We start from the raw sequence: 12,299 nt of genomic DNA on the forward strand, positions 1-12,299 counted from the left end.
TAAATAATACAATTAAAAAACGGCTTTTCAAATATATTTTTCATTTTAATATTGACAAACTATATTTACTCAATTAAATAACAAAATATTATCTTTATATGTAATATCATTGATTATTATATTATTTAAAGTAAGTATATTCATCACATATATATTTACTTACGTATAGATTAAATGAACCTTAGAAAAATTTAAGTAACTTCGTAGGTGTTTTTATTCTTATTAATGCGGAGAAAACAACTATCGTAATCGAGAAGAATAACATTTATGGAAATTTCGACTTCTCCCGATATTCTTGACCGCGTTAAGAACTAATCAATCGTTTTCAATTACAATTTCTTCACTCACATTAATCTCCTTTTTTGTCTTGCAATGTGTTCCATATGAAACGATAGGTGAGGTAGAAAATTCATGAAATAACGGTGATTTATATGTACACGTGACAATTTAATCATATTAATTATAATATATAAATTATACACGTGTCATTTTACAATATTTATTTTAATAAATATTTCTATCGTATAAATGGTGGTACATAGTACACAATGAAAAGTCATTAAGTACCAATACCAAGAAGTACCTATTTTTTTTCCTTTTTTCTTCCTTTTTTTCTTTCTTTCTTTTAAATCTTATAGCATAAAGGAAAGAGTGTAGAATTTATTTACAAAAAATGTAACAAGATTGGGAGAAAGTACTGTTTATGCATACTAAAATATCATATTTATTACGTATGAAAATATTATGAGACATTTTGAGTTTTTAAATATGCACGAATATCTAAATTGTAATTCACTGTGCTGCAATTAAGAGAAGAATGAACATCTTTTTTGCCTATTATGTCGCATCGTGATCGATGTATTTGTATTCATTTCATCACCATGCACGAAGAATTCAAAAAATTACGAAACGAATGAAATTTTAATAAGTATTCTTCATTAGAAGGTATGCTTTGAGTACGAATTCCTTATTAACCACTTAAAAACAATGATATAGAAGTATTTAAAAACTCAATCGAGGAAATATAATCTTGTCACCGTTTTTTTTTCAATGATATTCCTTAGCAATGATGTGTATTTTCGTCGAAGTATTGCGTGCAGCTTTTAAAAACGAAGGAAAAAAAGAAAAGAATAGATTAATATTAATTGAGCCGTTGACATAAAGACGTAGAAAAATTTACTTTCGAGATCAAGATATATAATTACAAAAAAGTATATGTACGAATAAAAAAAAACCAACAACCATAATGTACTTACTTACTTACATGTCTACACGTAAGATTTTCTGATTTATTGTATAGAAGTTACGCAAAAATAAATTTCCGCCTCGAAAGATTCTCATCTTTCAAACAACACATTCCCTTCCTTTTTTTAAATATCTTTTATGCGAGAGACAGGGAGTTTAAGAAAGTATATTTTTGTTTCGCAAAGTTCGCTTAAATAAATCGTAAAAATGTTCCACTCAGCTTGTCCTTAATGCACTAACTACGCACATTCATACAGACTAGACCAATTTCAGTGTAATGCCGGCCATTCTATTCGAACTGAAACGATTCAAATAGTCGAGAATGGGATGACGAAGAACGTTAAAAGATCAGACGTTTTCCTTTCTTTCTTTAAAATATGAACGCATGGAGAAGAGAAGGGCATTTGCGTGCATTGTCATCACATTACGAGATCAAAATCATTTTTTTCATTTTCCTTTCTTTCTTAAGGTACATACCTTAACAGGATTTTGAAAATTACCTTAACGCTAAACTAAAAGAGAGAGAGAGAGAGAAGCGAATGTACGATTATAAACGAAGATCACAGGGAAAAATCGTGATAAATAGCCTGCACATATTTATGTAAATTCATATTTTTATGAATATAATTTAAAAAATGGGACTTCGAAAATTGTTTTATTTATTAAACATTGTAAAAGTATCGTACTTTTTGATGGCATGATTTGATCCACAATGTACTGAATTTTAAAACTGATTTCCTGTAAAAAAATATAGGAAATGTGTCTTATCATGTTCTTTCCCTGTAGTCTTCAAATGATGAGATGCGAAAACTACGCCTTGTATTCTTATGAAATTGTTTAAAACGAAAGAACAATTTGTCACTATATCTGAATATGTGTAAGTATATTCTTTCTATCTAAAACGTTTCACGTTCCTTCAATTATGTATTAATACAATTTAAGGAATCGTATTAAACATATAGTTCGTGATGATAGTAAAGCTATAAAACATAACGATGCATGTTCTCGAAAACATATTTTCGCTTTCATAATACACAAGGTCATTTTCAGAAAGATGTAGTAATTTCTTATTAACTCACACAATCACGATGCACGTTACTTTTGATAAAATAAATTTTTTCAATCTCCTCTTTCTTTATATCACCGTCAAACTTTACATGTTTCTCATCTACGAAGTAAAAAAAATACTTTATTTGTCCCACAAAATACGAATGAAAAGTCTTAATATAGCAAACTGCCTAAAGTAATTAAATTTCTTCTAGTTTTGTTTCTTTCTTGTCAATACGTATGACGATAATAAATAAATTAAAAAAAGGAAAAAAAACCGTTAAAATAATTATTATCCTAATGCAGTGTTATTTCATCTTAATAAACTCATTAATTGATTTATTACAATAAAAATCACATAATACCATAGGGATGACATTAATATATCACATGCATATACAAGTACATTACATGACTGTGCAATATTGTACACTTCCAAAAGATCATTATGAACTGTACACCTAGCATCTTTTTTTTTATAATTGTTTATTTATAAAATCTCATAAACATAACGAATCAAGTACTTTGTATTCTATTTTTACGAGAAAAATTTTATCCACGAATCGTGTAATAAATATAATTATGTATATACATTCTAACGCACTTTAAAGCGTTCAAATAGAAACAAACAATCCAATTTTCATAAAATTTGATTGTAAAAGTATGTACATATCTTAAATTATGTTCATATTTTATTATTTCGCTGTAGTATGAAAAATATACATACAGCAACATCAGAATTTCAAGATATGGTTGTTAGAATACAGTAACATTATCTTCCTTTTTAGATTTCTTCACCGTTTCATAGTTAATAAATTATCCATCATATTTATAATTTCATTACAAAATTATCCTGTATAACAATATGTAAAAACATAAAAAAAAAATATTATGTTGCAAAACATAATTATTAATCACAATACAATATTCTATCATAAATTTAACTTGAATTCTAAAACAAACTTTCCCTTTTAAACTAAAAAAGTATTTTTTGTAACAAATCTTCATACTTCATTCGAAAACATTTAAATACATAACAAAATCAATATATAGTTATTGTCATAGAGACGTTATTTCAGTGCATTTCAAATAATATACTAAAAAGTACTTTACTACAAAGGACGACATGAAACATACAATTCCTTACAAATGTGAGGTGCAATTACTATGCAGTCGCTCCGAGTCACATAGAAAGAATGCTTCTTCGTAAGCTATTACATATGTAATTAAACATAGACGACTAATCCCAAGCTGTTCTATACCAAACAATTAAATGTACGTGTATATGCTATATGAAAGTTAAATGAACATGTACAGCATGAATGTGAATGTCATGTGCCAAGTCATGTGCGTGTATATATGCCTATAAAATATATCACATTAACTCAATACAAACAATATGAATTAATTAAATAGCAAGAGTATATTCGTGAAACCAGCCTTATAGCGGAATTAAATCCATGATAAGTATATTAGCCGCAAATATTACGGCATCCCCTGATCAGGTACTTAATGTGCACTTGATAATGCGATACCTTGAAAAGAAAAGCATTCGTTTTTCAAAATGATATTTCCATACAAGCATTTTACACTTTTATCAAATTAACTCATTTATGTTCTGCATTAAAAACATTATCAAATTTCTTTTGTATGTAATGCATTACACTCAACTGTATGTATATTCAATAAAAAAAGGTAATTAACAAAAATTCAATAGTTTTTTTACCTCATTTACATAATATTCTGTTTATTTATCTTTTAAATGATTTATCTGATAAATAATTTCTATTAAGTTGAAACATCATTTAGAAATTACTATATTTTATTTAATATTTTTAATTCGTTTAATTTATTATTTATCATAACATTTCTTGTTATAATACTGATTCTGCATTGCTACTATGGTAAAGTAATGATGTATATTGAAAGCAATCAATTTCAATTTAATTTTTTCTGAATTTCATAACTGACTTAAGATAATATGATTAGAAAATTGATTAAAAGATTACGATCATAAATGAGTTAAAAGAGCTTTCACTTAAAATAAATTAAACTAATTAATTTTATATAATGTGCTTTAACTATGCTACGCAAGTGCCCAAACAATTTTAATAAGTTTTGCTTTGCGTTTAGTCTATTTTAAGTAATTATTTACACCGTTTCATTACATTATAAAGGCTTATGCACATAATGATACAAGTTGACATAGACACAAGTCTGATTGATCTTAACTATAAAGAAATTAATCTTAATAATAAAACAAATTTCCATACCAGTTGAATGATAATTATTGATGGAATAACGAATTTTAGCGTGTGTAAAATGAACTGTATCGTTTCCTTTATAAATCTTATATAAAGAAGCATTAACAAAATTAAAGTAAGCACATTATTCCCCTACAGTTTAATTGCCAACATCAGTGAATTATTAAATTTTAAATATTTTTTATGCAAATCTAGGAACGAAAAAAGATCAGCACTGTTTACATAGTAAAATAAAAAAGAAATATGAAGCATAGGTTTTCTCAGAGTTATATGACTTTTGTATTGATATGCTTTTAATTTTATAAGCAAAAATGATGAAATTTCCACATTTTAATATAAAATAAAAATAGTTTTATAACCCGTAACATATGCATTGTGCATTAACATTTTGCAATTATATTTAGTACGTGGATCATCCAAGAAACACAAAATTAATTAATAAACAACAGTTTGATAATAATATCGACAAATCTTTTATAATTTTAATTAATGAGAAGAAACAGTAATTGTTATTGCTTTTTCATGTAAGGACAGAAATATCAAATGAATATTAGATATTTAATAAATATTTGTGCTTATAGAAATTCATTTGACTAGTTGGTCATGATCCACTATGTTATTAATAAATTGTCATGACAGTGCTTTATATATACAATCATGGAAGAATGACTTTTATGATATCAACCAGTCGTTAATTAATATTCATTGGAGCAAGCAGGTACTGGCTTTCTTGCGGATTTAAAGCATATATAAAATTCACATCTTTTTCTAGAGATCTTTTATACGTAATGCCATCTTTTTCTGAAACTTGCATCTCAAATATTTTTTTGTGAAGGAATTAACTTGTTTATTATACCTTAGAAAGTATATGCTGATATACACTCTAGTGTTGCTATTAATCTTTTAATACTTCATTAATGAAAAAGATTTAAAGAGAATTCAATTATTTTTCTACAAAATATTTAAGCGTTAATAATTAATTCTTATACATACACATCGTTCGGTGTTAAATATATTACTCTTAAAAATTATAAAAAATGAATTTAATGCTTTCAACATTAAATCTATAAATTAGATATGTAAAAAGTAGTATAAAAATGATGAAAGAGAAAGAGAAACGACGTATCGCGTAAGTAATATATATTATATAAATAGTCAATGATAATCAACTTTTACTAAATTACATCATCACTGGTTGATAATAATGAAACTTATAGTATTATAAAAGGGACACACATTGTATACATTAAATGTATCCATCAAATGTGTGAAAGGAAGACGTTTGCGGATAAATTAAAAAAAAATCTTTGTTTCATTCCTCCAGACTGCTCAATGAAAAACCGTATAATTCCAATATTTATAACGCTATTAAAAATTAGAAGTTCAATTTGGAAAAATGATTCGGTTACCTATATGTACGATTTAATAGTTTAGTACATAAATAAACGCGCGCGTGGCATTACACATTAGTTTATCTCTTGAAGCTCATTAAACAAATTGGGTAAAATAGATCTATCCCTTCATTACCAATTATAATATACTTAACTTAAAAATTCCTTTGTTTACAAAATTTCTATCTATCACATAAAACACCGTACACGTTTCAAAAAATCATTATGAAACATTAACACTTATTTCGCACCGTTCGAAAGCCAATACACAATTGTACCACTAAACTAAAAAGATTTACAGAGATATTTAAAAAATATAAAAAAATGTAGAGAAATATGAGAGAGAGAGAGAGAGAGAGAGAGAGAGAGAGAGAGAGAGAGAGAGAGAGAGAGAATCAATAAGTTGGTGATTATTTCAAAATAAATTTGGCGTTTCTAACATTTACATCAATCCTCTCAAATGATAACGGCAGGTTTTTCAATGTGTATTAATGGCTGGTTTTGGATGATCACATGACTTAAAATGGCTTCATTTGCCAAAGACATTAAATACAGTTTGTATGCTGGACTAGCTTCGGATTACGACTTGAACAAGATTTGTGTCTATAACAAGTCGTCATAGATTTAGGCATATGCTGTAGGAGGATCGAATACAGATTGAGTCTTCAATTTTTCTATGCTTCTAACAAATAAGATATGCCGCTAGTCGTTCGTCGATCCAATTTATATCGTTTTTCTAGCTCTTTATATCTACATTATGGTATTTTTAAATAGAAAGTGTGTGAAAATCGATATAATTCGAACGCTATAAAAAATTAGTAAAATATACAGTTTTCCGTTAAACGTCAACAGTAAATTTATCAAACGTTACCATCTAAATAGAAGTACTAAATTTAATTTAAAATTTAATAATTGTCTATAACTAGATTACGCATGTCACTGTTGCCTCACTTTAGTTTTAATTCTTCTTAATACATCTGTTGCAAGTACCAAAAAGATGAAGAAGGTACCTGTTAGATCGACCTACAGCACGTTTAACAGAACGTAACTAATTTTTAAATACTTTTTTAATTTAGTATTAGTCACGTCCCATGGTCATAAGTAGTTAATAACGTTGTATTAGTTCAGGTGACAAGTACGATATAAAACATGTTTTCAGAAGCCTCCCATGGAAGACATTTATAAAAGATATCTCTTGTTATATGAAATTTGACAAATTTATAGCATGAGCCACGTTTTTTAAGCAAATGTTACACAAATATTCTACACTATAAGTGTTAAAAAGATCTTATATCTCATTAGTCCTACGCATTTTAAATACAAAACTTTGATTTCAATAAAACAAATATATGCACGTATAAAACACAAATTCATATTTATACTTCCATTGAGAAACAAACTGAAACATGTTTATGAAATATATACCCAACTTTTGTGAAGTCATAATGTGGCCAAAAATTGTTTCTTCAAGCTTCGGTAGACGCTATTAGGGAATTCTTGGGTGTATACGCTGTCGCATTTGGATCCAAATTTGAAACTGTACACCCTGGACAGAGACTTTCATTTGAACGTATTTTCGTACCTGCTACTCGTACTTCATTATTTAATCGAAGCTTAGATGTCGCACAGGTTGGCGCAGGTCCAAACGTATCCTGTGGCATCACAGCTAAATCTTGAGCTATTTTTGCTTTTAACATTTCAATTTCCTTTTCTTGAGATCTAATTAAACCTGATTCAACAATATGCGATATTTAACATACACATACATACATAAATACATATATATATATATATTGATTTAATATACTAAAATCATTTATATAAATAAAACTATGTTTGAAAAATTGACGTTTTGGTCCCACTTAAGTTTATACATTTCCTTGATTACCAAAAATATTAAAGATTTATAATTGTAAATCGAACCTTACTTACTTTCTCTGATTTCTAATTGTCGCTTGGCTTCACCAAGTGCAGAAAATAGATCAAGCTTTATGCGCGTTTCTGCACTTAAGCTGTCTTCTAAATGCGCAGTTTTATCTTGTAGCGCATTTAGTGCACCAAGTAAAATTTCAGACTCTTTATGATTTTCCTTACAACGAGTTACATCTTTTTCTAATATGTTGCACCTAAGAAAATATATAAGAAATTAACATTTGATATATAGTTTAGTGAATTTACAATACAAAAAGTATTTAATTATTAACATATTAAAAACCCTTGAACTTAATTTAATTGTTTACATTTGAATGAAATTTTGACTATTACCTAGTATATTTACGACACTATAGATATTATTGTTTTATATTTCGATGTGCCAGCTTATATTTATATTTAAAATTTTATTTACATACAAAATTTTTTATTATTTCAACATCTTTACCTCTCTTCCTTCGTTTTAAGTTCTCGCCGTAAGTTTTTGAGATCTTGTTCCATTTGTGTTCTACGACTTTTACAAGTATCTGTACATTCTTGTCTAATAAGTGGCGGAGGTGGCGGCGGAATTGCAGATCGTGCTTCTTCTGCAGCTCGTCGTGCTCGCCTCTCGGAAACTAAAGATGCTTCGCAAGCAGTGCGCTGTTTCCGCTCTTCTGCGATTCGTTTTTCCAACGAAGACATTGTTTGTTTATCTAATTGACGAGCTGTTACTAATCCATGTAATCTATCCAAAATAAAAATATTTATATATATAAATAAAAATATATTGAATAGTGTAAAAATATCTACGCGTATACGTGTATTGGAAGAAAAATAGATCTTTTAAGTACAATTTTAACAGTATAGAAATGATACTGTGTGTGTGTATACGCACTTGCTTTGCAACTGATCATTATCGTGCTGAAGTTGCTGTATATCACCCTTAGCTTGACGTTCTCCATTTTGTAGAGAACTAATCTGGGAACGTAGTTCCTGTTCCAGTTGTCGACTGGATTGCAGATCTGACTTCAAGCGTTTTATGTCAGCTTCGAGCCTGCGACACATCAGTAACCTATTTAAACGATATTATATTACACTAAAGAAAAAATCTGATAATATAGAGTTGCATATCTTTCAATTCAATAAAAATAATAATTACATTTTAAGAAAATCTTAAGGATTAAGGTATAAGGAAAGTATAAGTATACACAGTATTAAATCTCAATTTTATATATGGATATAAAAATGAAGAGCACAAAAAATATGTTGCATAAAATAACATTTTTGTTAATTCACTAATTGATGTAAATAACATACCTTTGACAATATTCGTCTTGCTGTTTTTGTTGCTCAGTTATATTATCAACCGTGGCTTTCACTTGACGTGTTTTTCGTTCACGTTGAGTATTAATAGTGGACGATGATTCCCGGTTTTCTTTTATATTATTCCACTTTCCTGTTACAGAACCATTAGTCTGTGATTTTATTGTAGTATGCCCACAATTTGCACTTTTAATAAATTTGTCTTTCTCTACTTCATTGGCATCAAAATCATTTATTGATCTGTAATTTTTATTTAAAATGTTAACGAATCTTTTATTACTTTACATAATATGGATACTGTTTAGTTTCCAAGATACACATATCACCCAACTTACCCAATTCTTTCAATGAACTGCATATCACTGTGATTAACAGTATTCCCATTTGTATGTATAAATCTTTTATCGTTTTTATCAGATTGTGATACATTTGTTACATTATGCTTATTATGCTGCTCTTCTTGCTTTTCACCTTTGTCTAAGGACTTCCTATGATTATTTTTTGTTGTTACATTTTGGTTTGTTGATGTAATTTGTGTCCCTGTATGTAAACTACCATTTTGTACACCTGTTTCTACAGAATTATTACTGCTTCCTACAATGCATTTTATGATTAAGCTATATTATTATTTTACTATTATATATATATATATATATTAAAAGTTGAAAATAAATACAAACTACCTCTACTTTTTTCAGGACTTGGGTTGCACTGCAAATTTAATTTATTATTTTGTGATTTAACATGTTGCTCTAATGTTGTAATATGTGTTTGTGATTGAACTTGTATCGGTTGTATCGTAGTGGAAGTTTGTTGCTCTAGAGGCAGTGCTTGCTGCAATAGTTGTAGGTAGAATTCATTCTCCTTCGCTACATCTTTTTGTTTTCTCTGGCAGAAAAAGACAGTCATGTAAATAAAACCTTTAAAAATAGTCTTTGAACGATTATGTATTTATTACAGATTTACCTGTCTCATTCTGTAGCCAATATAGCTCTTAAAACCAAAACCTAATGTAACTACAGGATAACCAATGCTGAAAAAAGATAATACTTACAATTATTTTTATTATTACTTTTGAATTGATATTGTCAATTCAATATTAAAATAGCAAAGTATGTTTTATTTATAATAACAGATTTTGTATAGTAACATAGGAATAGGTTATTACTTTTTTGTTAGTCATAAAATTGTTCCCCTGAAGTGTATCTTACAATATTCAGTGGCGAAGAGTAAATGCATAAATAAAGAAAGGAAAGAGAGTATAATAACAAAAATATATATACCAATGTGCTGCGAATGGTCGACAAAGATCCAAATGAAAGGGCATATGTCTCAAATCTCTTAATCGAACTGCTGCTTCTATGTATAGAAATAGTAACCATAACATCACAGTTGGAAGGCACACACCTTTATCTGTTCCATATACAATATATTTATATCAATCTCATTGCAATTCAAACAACTTAAAGATATGTTTATATTTACCTGTGTGCCAAACATATTGTACCCAAACATAAGTGCTAGCAGCAAAAAACAACCAATGTACTGGTATGAAAAAGAAACAAATCATATCTGATGTAAGAGCAATACAAATAAAAAATACAGAGAAGGCCTGGAAATATAATAATCTATGTTATTTTAAAATCAGGTATAAGCACATGTGTTTTGAAATGTAGATTACTTACCAAGCCTTGATATTTAAAAGAATCGTAAACACTTCTGAGAAGTAGCCAAAATGGCCACAAAAATTCAAATCGGATTTCTAAAATGAAGTCTGCCAAAATTACTATGCCCCATAGTAGGAGAAATTTTAGATAAAGTAAAGTACTGAAATAAAAAATTTCATTATTTTATTATCATTCTTGTAACACAATTATATAATTAAGGATCTAAATTGCAAAAGTATAAAATATTTCAAAGGAAACAAACCCTGCGACAAAACAAAATAAACATCTCTTAACTAAATAAAATAAATAACAAATCTGAATTATATAATTATATGATGTAAGCCAACGTTAATATAGTTTTTAAGAAAAGGGAATAAATGAAGGAAAAGTTGTTGAACTGGCAAATTTCTTTGATATGGTTAGACGTAAAAATCTTTCAATTACATGGCACGTTAGACGAAAAATTGTGAATACTGGTAAGAAAACAATTATAAAGATGTAACTCAACAAATGTTTTTGTAAAAAACAGGCACACATGGTCAAGGTTTTAGTGAAATGTCAAGCAGCTTCTGGGAAGCGGTGGATGATCACGTATTGACACAATGTATCACAGAGGTTTCGCACTTCGTATCAACCCGAAAGTACGTAACAGTTTTCTATCGACGATTTGACAAATATCTCGAGCGGCGATCGGTCAGATTTTTGGTTATTTTTAAAATTAGCCGTTCCAAATGAGAAGACATATGGCGGCGAAAACTTACCTTCCGTAGATCCCCTCAGTGAGCTTGTTGCGTTTCAAGGGCCTCCGAAGCTTACCACACTCGACATTTCTTCTCTTCATATTCCTCGACGTTTTCACCACCGGCCAAACCGACGTTATTCGCGGCGAGCAACAAAATGGAAAAAACCGCAAATCTTCACGGCGGAGTCGCGAAAAAAATCCACTGTCTCGCGCGCGCGACTTCTATCAGTCTCTTTTGTTGTCATTCGTCTGCGGACAGATTCGAGGTTTTACGGCGGTTTACCGAGCAGCTGATTGGTCCATTGTGGGATATGGCGCTAATCAGCAACAAAAATCACCTGCTGGGATATTTTAGCTTGCAATGCACTTGCGACCAATTTACACTTATATCGTACCCTACTCGGGAAATAAACAGGCATGGAAAGAGCTAAGTAATTTTTGCAGAAAATGTTTCCAGATAATGGACTTTATCGATCGTACATGGTTTCGATTGTACCGTAGGTCAATCGACTTGTTTCACTTACGTTAACAGCGCTCTGACCTAGCGATACGTGAACTACCTTTCTCTTACTCTTTTGCTACCTCTCTATCTCTGTTTTGTTCCCGCTTCATCTTGTCACCTGATATATATAAGTATATTATATACAATATATAAGTTTATCCTGTTGTTTAACGCAAAGCATTTTCCATTAATCTTTTTTTATCT

At 29.0% G+C, this 12,299-nt stretch overlaps 1 protein-coding gene across 4 annotated transcripts; it reads right to left on the bottom strand.

The window, feature by feature from the left end:
* Nucleotides 1–485: 485 nt before the first annotated feature.
* LOC139995289 (macoilin-1) lies at nt 486–12,222 on the bottom strand. 4 transcript variants are annotated; one of them, XM_072018621.1, is made up of 13 exons: nt 12,118–12,133; nt 11,613–11,842; nt 10,870–11,011; nt 10,670–10,796; nt 10,468–10,597; nt 10,151–10,217; nt 9,865–10,072; nt 9,520–9,778; nt 9,179–9,424; nt 8,757–8,933; nt 8,328–8,606; nt 7,880–8,073; nt 486–7,676 (listed from the first exon to the last, which is right to left on the bottom strand). In XM_072018621.1, the coding sequence occupies exons 2-13, from the start codon at nt 11,690–11,692 to the stop codon at nt 7,414–7,416; spliced, it is 2,172 nt and encodes a 723-aa protein (XP_071874722.1). In that variant the 5' UTR covers nt 11,693–11,842; nt 12,118–12,133; the 3' UTR covers nt 486–7,413. The 4 variants fall into 4 exon arrangements, with proteins under 4 accessions (XP_071874722.1, XP_071874723.1, XP_071874724.1 ...); XM_072018622.1 differs by having other exon boundaries at nt 9,868–10,072; nt 11,613–12,222; XM_072018623.1 differs by having other exon boundaries at nt 8,757–8,915; nt 11,613–12,222.
* Nucleotides 12,223–12,299: the final 77 nt, after the last annotated feature.

The sequence above is a fragment of the Bombus fervidus genome, chromosome 15, assembly GCF_041682495.2.
Source record: "Bombus fervidus isolate BK054 chromosome 15, iyBomFerv1, whole genome shotgun sequence".
NCBI classification, from domain to species: domain Eukaryota; kingdom Metazoa; phylum Arthropoda; class Insecta; order Hymenoptera; family Apidae; genus Bombus; species Bombus fervidus.

Coding starts and splice junctions, on each gene's coding strand:
- LOC139995289 (XM_072018620.1), bottom strand. CDS start 11,692: ATGAAGAGAAGAAATGTCGAGTGTGGTAAGCTTCGGAGGCCCTTGAAA. Junction 10,073..10,150: donor TTGGCTACAGAATGAGACAG/GTAAATCTGTAA, acceptor TTTTTCTGCCAG/AGAAAACAAAAAGATGTAGC. Junction 9,425..9,519: donor CAGTTCATTGAAAGAATTGG/GTAAGTTGGGTG, acceptor TAAAAATTACAG/ATCAATAAATGATTTTGATG.